The sequence below is a fragment of the Halichoeres trimaculatus genome, unplaced genomic scaffold (genome assembly GCF_033239565.1).
Source record: "Halichoeres trimaculatus isolate MK-OKI-2021-1 unplaced genomic scaffold, fHalTri1.1 fHalTri1_scaffold_4, whole genome shotgun sequence".
Taxonomy (NCBI): domain Eukaryota; kingdom Metazoa; phylum Chordata; class Actinopteri; order Labriformes; family Labridae; genus Halichoeres; species Halichoeres trimaculatus.
In genome coordinates, this window is record NW_027437182.1 from 36,406,858 (window position 1) to 36,419,900 (window position 13,043).

A 13,043-nucleotide genomic window follows, 5' to 3' on the forward strand; every position below is an offset into this window, starting at 1 on the left:
GGAATAGAATAGAATTACTGTATTGATCCCAAACTGTGAAATTGTGGTGTTATGGCAACAAATGTCAGGGTCAGTAGCACAATAAAACTGAGATACATAAGTGATCAAAAAATAAAAAGTAGAATTGGAGCCAACATAATAACTGACCAAGATGACTATTGGCTTAAAAAGTGAAACATTAAATACAACATTAATTTAGACTTGTTAGCTGACAGTAAAATTTCAAAACTAGATGTTTAAATAAAGACAAGTAGGTTTGTATAAATAAATAAATATATATATATATATATATATATATATATATATATATATATATATATATATATATATATATATATATATATATATTCCATATATATATATATATATATATATATATATATATATATATATATATATATATATATATATATATATATATATATATATATATATATTTATATATTTAAAACGCATTAATTAAATTAATTAATTACACCGCACATTAACGTGTTATAGAAATCAACGCTAGATTAACTCATTGGCTGCCAGCGATTTCAGAGCATCTTGAATGATCTTTTATAGTTTGAATGTTTTTATTAGATTTTTCTTCATATACATAGCTACACACACAGCATGAGAACATCTAGAAACCCTGGAACATCTAGAGACAACAATGTTTCGCACGCATGGTAAAATCATTGAAAATTAATAGTTATATATATATAAAAAAAAAAAAAAAGAAAATTTAAAAATAATAATAATAATAATAATAATAAAGAATAAAAAATAAAAAATATATATATATATACATACACATACTTATACGCACATACATACACATACATATACACATTAAATGAATAAAACAAACAAAATTGACTCCAAATTCTTTAGCGTTAATGACATTGAGCAAAATAAACACACATTTCAGGTAAAATATCTATATAGACAATGGTAATCTGCTTCATTAGGCCGACAAATAGGTGAGCTAATAGTAAATCAGTAGTAAATTGAGAACCAAAAGAGAGGAAAAAAAAAAAAAAACATTTCACAGGACCATTTCAATTATTCAATCGACAGGGAGCTTCTCAACATTTGAATGATCTTTTAAGACCCAAATAATATTGTTTTCTATAAACATGTAAACACCAAAGTTACTTAAGAATAGTGGACTCTTATCTTTTATGTCTCTCTACCTGTTTCTGGTCCAAAAAATAGAAATTTCAAACTTCTTTGATCGCATTCAACTCGGATGCTCCATCCTTTGATCCTCTCCACGATCTCCGTCGACATTCCTCACGATGGCGCCGCTCTTTCTCTCTGAACTACAGCAACACATCCTCAGTTGGAGCGTGAGCTGCCTGAACTTTTCTGATGGGGATCGTCTCACTATGCCTCTGTCATCTCACATCTTCTCCTCATATCCATGCTGAGCTCTCATCCAAAGAGCGCACCGCTTTCACCCACAGTAGTTTACGAGCAGGATTTTGATTGACAAGCTCCACCAGACCCTGCCTCCCTCTGCTGAAAAACATAATTCACTTTTATAGACGCAGTAAACAGCAATCGAATGTCAATGGCAGGGAACACGGACATTTTAATTAATATTGTCCAGTTAAAAAAAAAGAATTTACAAATCTTCTCTTTTTCGTGTATTCATTCGAATACATTCATTCACTCATTAGTCATGCACTATGATTTTGTAATGCCTTAGAATTCAAATTCTTTATGTGGGGACCTTAAGCAGATATAAGATTAAAATGTGATTAATTAGATCAATTAATTACAAACCCTGTAATTAATAAGATTATTTTTTTAATCTCCTGACAGCACTATTTACCACATAACTGCCGATGAATGTACTTGAAAGCAGTGTCCTCAAAATAACATCTTGATTTAACATAATGATTTAGTCTTCTACCAAATGTTGATGCGATTAAAATGCGATTAATTACGATTAATTAATTACAAATTGCATAATTAATTTGATTTTTTTTTTTTTTTAATCAGGTCCCACCACTAAAATATATATATAACAAATGGACCTTGGGCTTTGATTGGCAGCAGAGCAGTATTGTAAGAAGTAGCAGAGGCGTTTCAGGGTTAAGAAGGGTTCACTGTGAGCAGAGCAGCACTGTGTGTGTTTGTTAACCTCCTGATGTGTGTTAACCTCTCGTGCTGCACAATCCAGTGGCAAAATGTGAGTTTACACACTGGGATCCTAATACTCAACCATTAAATATTACAAAGGCATTGTGCTGGCAGGGCTGTACTGCTTTGGACCCTCAATATTAAAAAGGATTAGCTTTGACATTTAGCTTTATTTGCAGATGTCTTCTGTTGTTGTGTTTGTGTTTTGTTCTGCTGCAGAGGCATTAATTACCTGTCTCTTTTAAAATACCATGGTGATCATACACCATTATTTTAATGTGACAGAGATATTTTTCTTGTGTTGATATGAAACATCTCTGTGTTTGTGTGTCTGTGTCTCAGGTGGCGGTGACATTTGCAGTGGGGTCAGAGGTCGGCCTTCAGAGCAGCAGTGACTTCAGTCAGATGGGGAAACCTTTCCTAATGGGCACGGTGGCTCTGGGTGAGGACCAGCTTTGTTAACCTTGCTCTCTCTTTCTCTTCGTGCTGTCACCTCTCATTCTGAAGGAGCAGAAGAAAACCTGATCCAGTCAATAGGTGCTTTTTTAACACTGGGACATGTCCCTCTAGGTTTATTTCAGGATAGCATGGGACACCAGAAAATATGCCACAAACCATCCAGCCCTGAGATAGTCTGTCAGCACTTATCTGAGAGTTTTACCAAACAGTTGATGTGGGTGGTTGAAAATGATCTCTACAAAATTGTTCACTGAACCCAGAGGAGGCTTCAAGCTGCCTTCTGTTGAGTTTTTTCATTCCTCTTGTTCATATTACAGCCTCATTCCAAAATGGAATAAATTCATTTTTCCTCAAAAGTCTACACACAACACCTAATAATGACAACATTAAAAAAGTTTTTATATCTTTATTAGGGCTGTCATTTTAACTCGTTTATTAGATTTATTAATTGCACCGCAAATTAACGGGTCATAGAAATTAACGCAGATAAATCTGGATCCCAAACCCGCGGGGCGTTCAAAGACGCACTTATTTTCAAATGTCTGGCATTTACAAACCGTTTGTCCTACTTTGAAAAAGTGGTGTTCTCGTCAGATTCTCAATTTTCCAACGGTCCCTGAATGTATCACACATGACGTCAGCAACATGCTTTAAACCAGGGGGGGGGAGCGAGAGTGATTTTTGGGGGACTGCTGTCCACATCTCGTTTATTCACACGTTCTTTTTGAAAATCTGCAGAAAATCAGCCTTTTGCTCTAGCTCAATTCTGTAAAAAACAGATAATTCCACACTCTTTACTGCATTAAACAAGCCCTGAGTGATTGATATTTGTCCTGTATTTAAATCTAAAGAATTCTTTGGAAATTTGCTTCCATCTTCCTGGTGTCATGTTTCAGCTTGGGGCTGCTCTGCACCAATGAGCAACAGTTTGTGAGTTCAGAGCATGTAAAACTGAGAATACTTCACTTTTCTTTGATCCAAGACCTGAATTAAGTGTTTTGTACATAGTTCCTCACAGTTTTTAGCCTTTAGCCCTGGTTCTCCTCCTGACCTCATAGAAGTAAAGAAGTTCATATTGCAGTGACAGTTGAGTCCACATTTAGTAAAAATGTGACAGAAGCAAAAAACGTCCTAAAAATCAAATCAGCTTATCTTAGGTGCAGGACTGTGTAGACTTTGTAAAGATAGAACCATAACACTGTTTTCATGTGTTCCTTATGCCTCAGGGTACCTAAAAATGTGTTGTATATATTCCCACCTTATTTTAAAATGTTTTTTAATGTCTTTTAATGTAATTTTAATGTCCTGGAATTCAAATTCTTTATTTTGGGACCTTAAGCAGATATGAGATTAAAATGCAATTAATTAGATTAATTAATTACAAATCCTGTAATTAATTAGATTAATTTTTTTAATCGCTTGACAGCGCTGATTTTTATATATATTTTTTAATATAATGTTTATGTAGATTAATTAAAAACTAAAGAACAAAGATGTCACATGTTCAGTAGTATTCACAGAATACTTATTAGACTGGTTCATGGCAAAGTGAGAATGTCCCCTTAATCAGCACCACATCCAGGTGTGTGTAATCAAGTGTCATACTGTCGTTTTTATAAATCACTACATGTTTGCTGGTAATCAAACACAGCGCTAAAACAAGCAAAAACAGTGCCAAAAAGTTAATGGTTGAGAAAAATGAAACAATCAAGTTTTGTATCATTGTCATAAAGGAATAATGTTGAAAATGCTTTTTAGTGGTGAAGACCAGAATCAATATTTGGATAACATTTTTAGTCATAGACGAGGCAAGAATGATGACAGCAAATAAGTTTTTAATTTTTTAGCAAAAATGTCAATGTTTTCTCAGAAAACATTAAAACATTGAAGGAAAAAAGAAAAGAAGAGGAGGGAAGAAGAAGCAAAAAATCTGTTCATTTTATATATTATATATGATATACTTAAGAAACATGTACAGTTAAAACTGCAAAAACAGACTCTGAAAGATGACGAGACTGTGGATCTACGTGTTTCTAAAGCACCAACTTCAGTCCTGTGTTGAATCTGTTACAATGGCACTGTGAGTCCTTACTCTGTTTTTTGAAGATGATGATTCAGACAAATGAAGATGGGAAAATATATTAAGTCTGAAGTCACGTGATAAAAACGGCAGATATGAAACTAAACTTTTGTCTTCTTTGTTCAACAGGAGGGATTGTGAATGTGATGCCTCTGCTCTTCTCACAGATCTCACACAACAGAACGCAGGTACAGACACCGCTCTCTAAATCTCACACCTCCTGTTGATATGTAAACATCCCACACTCTGTGCTGTTCAGCTGCTGTGCTATGCTGAGGGTTAGAGGGAACTGGAACATGTGGGGAACAGTGAAGAGTTGAGGGCTGTGGTGACCTTTCACCCCCTGTCTCACTGTGGCCGACTGCACTGTGGTTGTACTGAGCTGATAAAGGATGACCTGCTTCCTGTCAGGGTCATTTCTTATTGTTAAACTCAGAAGAGCCATGAAGTGTCCTCCTTGGTCCCTTACTTTTATTTTTATTTCATTTTTTGGGAGGAGCTCCATACTAAAATATTTTACAAAAATCTGGGTGGTAAAAGGATTGCTAGCATAAATAAATAAAGCTTCGTAGGGGTATCACCTTGGATTATCCTTCATAGTATTTATGATTCTTTATGTACCAGAAAAATATGTCATCTTATATTTAGCTTTATGAGTCAGTCATGTAACAATGCTAGCACTAAAGCTATATTTATCAAAGCTGAAGGTAAGTAAGAAAAAAAAACTTACTTCCACAACCTTTCTGGGTTCATTAGGAAAACTGACCTCCTAACTTCCATTGGGTTGTAGCTTTTGCATTTGTGTTGTAGCTTTTGCATTTGTGTTGTAGCTTTTGCATTTTTGTTGTAGCTTTTGCATTTGTGTTGTAGCTTTTGCATTTGTGTTGTAGCTTTTGCGTTTGTGTTGAAGATTTTGCATTTGTGTTTTAGCTTTTGCATTTGTGTTATATCTTTTGCATTCGTGTAGCAAGTTGTCTGACACCTACTGGACACTAAGTTGGCATTCCAATAATTAATATGACTTTTTTTCACAAGTTTCAATTTTCTTTTTATAAACTTTAATTCCGAAGTTTAAAAAGTGTATTTAAAAGAAGGATGCAGATGCACTTACTGCTTTAAAGGAAACAAACTCCCTGCACAGATCCCACTGCGCCTCTGACATCCTTTGTGTCTTTGAAAGAACAAACTCGGCTACAGAAAATTACCACCCACATCTGCCTCCAATAAAATTGTATCATCATCCCAAACATGATTTCTGAATTTTGAGGTCGTTGCCTCCAAAGTCTCTCTGAAGATGTATCTTTTGCATTAAACACATGCATTTTGCATAAGTTGAAAAAAGTGGAGGTCAGACCCGGTGAGTGCAGTGGCTGAGAGCGAGTGAGTCATGGAGTCTCATACCGAGCTTCTTTTTACTGTGTTAGAGGAGCATAAATGACCAGATGTCAGTGGAGTGGGCAGCCATGTGACGACACACACTGAGAATTCATTTGACTAAATTCTGTTTTAACTCCGACTCAGTAGGATCTTAGTAACTGTTTTCTTTATGCACAGATCCTGTGGTTTCGACGAGCTGTGCTCGGGGGTCTGACAACATGCACCGTGCTCAACATCCTCTGGTAAGCACATTATTCTCTTAAACTTTCACAAAGTGATGTTTTGGGGCATTTTTTTGCCCGTATCAATAAGTCATCTGAGGACTGGAGACTGGAGATGAGAGGAGGAGAGAGCGTGGGAGGACAGACATGCCTCTGTACGAAGGGCTTGTGGTTAAACCGCCCAGCCAGCTGAGGCCTTACAAACATTCTCCTGTGATTGTTCTTCTCTTGAGCTTCTTTATACAACAAAAGCTAAGGCTGAGAATCATAAATGATAACTTTTCTAAAAGGCTCTGGGAGGACATTATAAGTGACCTTGAAATAGTCTCACTTTCATTCATTTGCCTGTTCAAAATGATCATTTAAAATGAGATGATCAGCACCAGAATAGGTTATTTCTAAAAGCTATTCCTCGGCATGAGATAAATAATCCTTTATTTTTTCTACAAATGGGAAAATTAACTGAGTTACAGCTGAAAACTAGAAGGGGCCCTGGCTCAGGCCTCCGACCATAACAAGTAAGTGTAAAGTGTAAACATTACCACAAGATTATGTAAAATAGAATAATATGACAAGTGTAACCTAGAAAAAATCAGTACAGAACTATTTGACCACAGGAAATATGTAGAACCAAAGTGCCAGAATGAAATGTGCAAAGACTGAGAATATAAATGTAAAAAGTTTTCTGAGAGGGGTTGGATATGTTGTCAGTCCATCACTCTCCAGCCAGCCTCCACCTCCACAGGGTCCAGGACTGAGCTTCTTCAGCAGTCTGCTCAGTCTTTCTCCTTTGTCCCGTCCGCCCACAGCAGGTGAAGTTCTACCAATGTGGCGTTTGTGTGCTATCTGCTCTATTAGCCATGTCACTGTGGATAGCGTGATGCTCTCTGCCCTCTGGTATTCATCAGCTTGCATTGCTAGCTCGTCCATCATATTAGAGATAGATCTGACATTCGTTTTCAACACTGATTAGCGACATGACTTTTCCTTGTCTCTCTTTCTACTCATTCTAACTCCATCTGACAAATTTCAGCATCAGTATATTCGGACTATCCCTTTAACTCGTCACTTTGCATCCTGCGAAAAGAAGTCTTGAGTAGAGTTAAAAAGATCTGCTCTCTAAAACAAATGCAGGCCTTGAAACGAGTCACATCTTTATGCCAGTGGGTGATGGTGCTCATGGGAAATGGTGTCTTCTTCCCTAGAAACTCACTACTGATTCCAGCCAAAGGTGTCACTGCTTTCAAAAGCAAACAGAAAGTACTCACAGCGCCTTTCAGACAGTGTATAATGTACAGCCTGCTATTAAATCTCAAAACCTTTATTCAGAAAAGTCAGAACTAGTTAGCCAAAAGATGTTGTAGCGATAAACCTTTCATTAGCAGCATCAGTAGCCATAGTTACATGAGGAGTTTTTCGTCTTGGAATCTTTCTGAATGACTTTTCCTAAAACAATAGTATATATGGAAAGGAATATTCCAATCTCTGGTCTACATGCGCCGCTGTAATCAAACAGAATGGTCAATGGGGAATGCGCAGAAAAACGTAAACATCTTGAGATTTATCAAAGCTGGAGGACGACAGTTTGTTTATCACATTGTTGCAATACTCCGTATTGCGAGTTTGTCGTCCGTCCAGTCTTGAAATTATGTTCATTTCTTTCAAAGTTGGGATCAAAAACAAACTTTCCGCAGCAGTCCAGTGCTGACGGCTCGCCGCCATTTTTTAAGTTGAGGAAAGTCTCTTGTTGCGTCTTATGTCATATCTGAGCATGCCCTGAAAGAACGTACTCTGACAACTTTCAGTTTGAGTGGATACATGAAACCTCAATCAGTTTGGGGAAAGGAATATTCCACCCCTGTGAAACCGATTAAATGTCCATTCTGATTGGCTCTTTTCTTTCAGAATGAGGTGTATACAAAGGTTAAATTCCTTCCATTTGAGCAAATGAACCGAATGCAAGCGGAATATTTGGGTCCATGTAAATGTGGTTACTGTATTGTTAATTGTTGTAGCATCTTTTCATGATGTTGTACCTGCCAGTTTCCACCCCTAGTTTATGGTCCATTAACCTACTTTGATGTTCTATGATTAGACTAAAAATCACAGCGAACTTCTACACAGATATCTGACTTTGAAAACTGTGAGCTTCCAGGATGTCAACTGACTGTTCACACACTCATTTACTACAAGTCCATTATTCTATTTCAGCAGTGTTCTGTGGACACTTTAAATAATAAGGTTGCTCTATCAGTATCACAACACAAAGAAAAGAGTTTTCACACACACACACACACACACACACACACACACACGCACACACGCACACACGCACACACACACACACAAATCTCCTCTGTTGTGGCAGAGCCTCTTTCTGGCAGGAGAGCATTCGGTGTAATGCCTCACAGGGGAGTGCACCACAGGGCACGGGGCTATTCCTGTGATCGAATGCCACATCCTCGAGGCAGAGGGTTTGGGATCCTGGAGACGGGAGATTAAAAAGGAGGGGTTGCTTTGTTACAGGCACAGTAATCGCGCTGTTAAAGACAGTGTAAGTTTACTGTACGTCACTGCGAGGACGCCTCAGTTGTGTAATGTTTCAGACTTCAAACTTTGTTGGAATTGTTCTTTCCTGTTTTTGCAGAGCATTCTGGGAGGTTTTTTTTGTTTGATTGTGTTTTAAGAGCAGGAATTTCTTTTTCAAAGCCAGGCCCCAAACTTGGGAAGGCCACTTTGAAAGATTTATACCAGGGTCTTCAGACCATCACATTTGACCACACAGCTTAGACTGTCTGGGAAAAGGTCGACTCCTGCCACAGAAGCATAACCCTGAGAGACCTTCAGCAGATATTTAAGGAGAGCAGACTCTTAGAGAAACAGCCTGGTCCGTAGACGAAATCTGTTCCAGAGAGAAAAGAGGCCATCTGGCATTTAAACCATGGAGGAGAATTGCACCAGAGAGCCCAGACCATCCACAGGCTCTTGAAATCAAATGCTGCAGAGCGAATGGAAAGATGAACTTGAAGAAAACTTTTAACCTGCTGCTCTCTACCACATGGCCATGTAGTTCTGAGCCCCTTAAACCCAAATCTCTCCTCACTGTATTTGTTTGTAACCCCTAACAGAGCCCATATGACTCTGCTCATGGAGGCTGTCACAAAGAGGGAAGTTATTACTGTTCTTGGGAAAATTTTCTGAAGTAAAAGAAATCAGACCAACAGGACTCTTCTATCCTTAAGAAACATCTTTCTTCTATTTCAGTATAATAGAAGAAAAAATGAACCAAGGAAACGTGCCAATAATATCATCCTGAAAATGAGTTTATAAAAAGCAACATATGGAAAAACAGTTTTTAAAGTGGCATTCTTACTACTCTAGGGTTTACAGAGATGGTGGCAAACAGAGCAAATCTCCAGAGAGCAGCTGTTCACTAAGACTAAACGTCTTGTTGATGCCAGAGGTCAGAGGAGAATGGACAGACTGGTTGGAGCTGATAGAAAGACAACAGGAACTCAAATAACCACTGGTTCCAACTGAGGTCTGCAGAAGAGCATCTCTGAACACACAACACGTCCAACCTTGAGGCAGATGGGCTACAGCAGCAGAAGACCACACCGGGTGACCCTCCTGTCAGCTAAGAACAGGAAACTGAGGCTACAATTCACACAGGCTCACCAGAAATGGACCATAGAAGACTGAAAAACATCTCCTGGTCTGATGAGTCTGGATTTCTGCTCCACATTCAGATGGTCAACTCAGGATTTGGAGGAAACAACATGAAAGCTTGGATCCATCTTGCCTTGGATCAATGCTTCAACGCATCAATCAAAGGTGTAATGGTGTAGGGGAGATTTTCTTGGCTCACTTTGGACCCCTTAAAGGCAGGGTTGGCAGTCCTGAAGAACTAGCATGAATTTGAATGTAGCATCTCATCAGGACTCCTCCTTGCCCTTCCTCCCCCTCCCCTTGGAGCTCCCTCAAAGCAACGCCCCCGCTCACATGCACAGGTGCTGCTGATTCGCGACTCTGATTGTGAATGACTGAAAGACGGACTCAGCACATCATTTTATGTTTTGCACTATGTCGAGTCATGTCTCATTTTAAAGGTAAGGAAACACCAAAACTTTAAAACGTAAGCTAAAAAAAAACGAATATAAACAAAATAAAACAAAATAAACAAATGTGGCTTTTGTCAGTACTCGCGACTGTCATGTTAGAATCATCCACTTTTATCTGTGACATGATATCAGGAGTAAAGCTATAATACAAATAGTACATGTACATTTTCTCTAGGACTTACCAAATATCACAGTTTTTTATTTTATTTTTTGCTTGTCAGAGCCCCTGTGGTAATAGTTTATTAGACTCTGATCTGAACTACAGCCCAGAGCCAAGTACCTCATTGGGTCAGAGGGGACAGGCTCGAGGTCGAGTGAGAGGGGCAGTAGTTAGAGGCAGGGGAACAGAGCAAGAAGAAAAAGCCTCTGTCTTTCTTTTCTTGCTCTGTTTAGCTGGAGGAGCTGCAACAAGCAATCGAGGTATAGGTAGCTTCTCCGCCGTTCTGCAGCGCTGCTCCTTCCTTCTCAGCTCGGCCACGCGCACTGAATCATGTGCACACCAGTGAAATGTACACGCAGGAGGCGGGCAGAACGGCGACGGGTTTTGATTTGTTTACAAAAAAGGTGTCCCTGGAAGACGATTGGTTGGTGTTTTCCCTTTTTTACTCCTGCTGTAGATAGCGAATATTTTCCGCTCTGTGATCTGTACACATCATGTATTTCTTGCCATCAGTACATATAGATCATTTTAACCAGCATAACAAAAAATGTATCTAAATCAAACTACCAATTATACCTTTAAGTCCCGCTTCCACCAAGTGGTTCCGTTTGATTCGTATCAGTGTGGCACGCATTTTGTGGTGTTTCCACTGGCTAATCCCGAGTCAGGTCTCCAAATTACCGACCCGTGCCATTCCACTTTTTGGGACCCTTCTGTTTGGGTGCAAGATATACTGATCCAACCTTCACTTCCTGTGTGACAGTGGCTGCTGTATTTCTCCTGGTGGCACACAGCTTTCTCTGGAACAAAGCTTGATTGTTTTTTGTAACAAAGAGACACATGACGGTCACAAACAAGTCGAGTTGCTGGATGTCTTCCATCGTTGCTCTGTGTTTACTGTTTTGTGTTTTTTCTTCATTGGATTTATTAGCGGGGTACTCTGTGTTGCCCTGCTATGCCATCATGCAAATGCATAGCTGAGGCTACTATTAGCATCCAGCTTACACGCCACCTCCCAAGAAAGGCACAGTTGGCTGTGGAAACGCAAACAGGATCAGGCTTTACTGAACAAACCAGTACCAAACTGATCCATATCAGACTGCTCGGTCGAAACGGGGTTATACTACCACCTGAGCCTAGTTTAAAGCCACAGTCTACCTGAGTATTGTTGCTGACCATGTCCCTCCCTTTATGAGCACAGTGTACCCATCTTCTGATGGAGACTTCCAGCAGAATAATGCGCCATATCATAAAGCTGGAATTAGGGGTGGGTGATGTAGCCTCAAAATATTGTCACAATATTTTAAGGAAATTTGCGATAACGGTATTTATGACAATATGGGGGGAAAAAACAAATAACTTATTAATAGTGGTTGCTGCTTCTAAGTAACAGCATTTTTATTGCACACACAGTATGGAAGCCACTTTTCCATTAATTTACTACTAGACATGCACCGATCAATCGGCCAGCCAATTTCCTAAATTTTTGGGTGATCAGGGATCAGTAATTGGCCTATCCTGCATATGAAACTGATCTTATACACCTCCAGGAAGGTCTGATAGCCAGCCTTTGAAGCTTTTTGCTCTGAGACCTAAAACTCAGGACACTTTATTGGTTGTTTAACTTAAAACATAAAAATGTTATTGTTTTACGGTATTGTTAAATTATTTTCAATAAAATAAGATTGGAACATTGAAAGTATATTACTTCGTCAGTAATAAAAATAAATAAATAAATAAAAATTAGTATCGACCCAAATCAGTATCAGCAGGTCAGGCTTTTTAAAGATCCGTGATCGGTCAGAAAATTGTGATCGGCGCACCCCTGTTCACTACTACTACACAAGCTTGAAATGTAAACATAGATAGCTGGTCAGATCCAGAGGAAATCTGACATTTTGGAGGAGGAAAAGCTAACCTTGCTGGTGAAAAACTTTATCATTCTATACGACACAACACATTCTTTCTACCCTGAAAGTACGATGTCATGGGTGTGATTCCTGCAGGAACAGGTGGTTCTCCTGTGATCTTGCGAAATGACAAATTTATATGGTCAAAAAATTATACCAGTATTATCGTAGACGGTATGATATGGCACACCCCTAGCTCGAATCATCTCAAACTGCTTTCTTGAAGATGACGATGAGTTCCCTGGACTCAAGTGGTCTCCACAGTCCCCAGATCTCAGTCCAGTATAGCTCCTTTGGGGTGTGGAGGAACATGATGTCCTCATCATGGATTTTCAGCCCACAAATCTGCGTGTGATGCTGTCATGTCAAGAAATAATTTCAGCACCTTGTTTGATCTATGACATCAAGAATTAAGACAGCTCTAAAGGCTAAAGGGGTCCAACTTGGTACCAGCATGCTTAATCTAAGAACAAAGCAAAGAGATTCAACTCTTAATAGTCAGATGATCTGTATGAATCTTTGTAAAATAGTGATAGAGCTTTTCTGGATACTCTTCATTTGCTTTTTTTGTCTTGTTTATGT

At 38.6% G+C, this 13,043-nt stretch overlaps 1 protein-coding gene across 1 annotated transcript in view; it reads left to right on the plus strand.

The window, feature by feature from the left end:
• Positions 1-13,043, plus strand: part of LOC141788590 (uncharacterized) — a 110,833-nt gene that overhangs the window by 61,077 nt on the left and 36,713 nt on the right. The window contains exons 9-11 of the mRNA XM_074667480.1: positions 2,476-2,575; positions 4,802-4,860; positions 6,227-6,291. Of these exons, the coding sequence (XP_074523581.1) occupies positions 2,476-2,575; positions 4,802-4,860; positions 6,227-6,291 (224 nt within the window). The remainder of the gene's footprint in view (positions 1-2,475; positions 2,576-4,801; positions 4,861-6,226; positions 6,292-13,043) is intronic.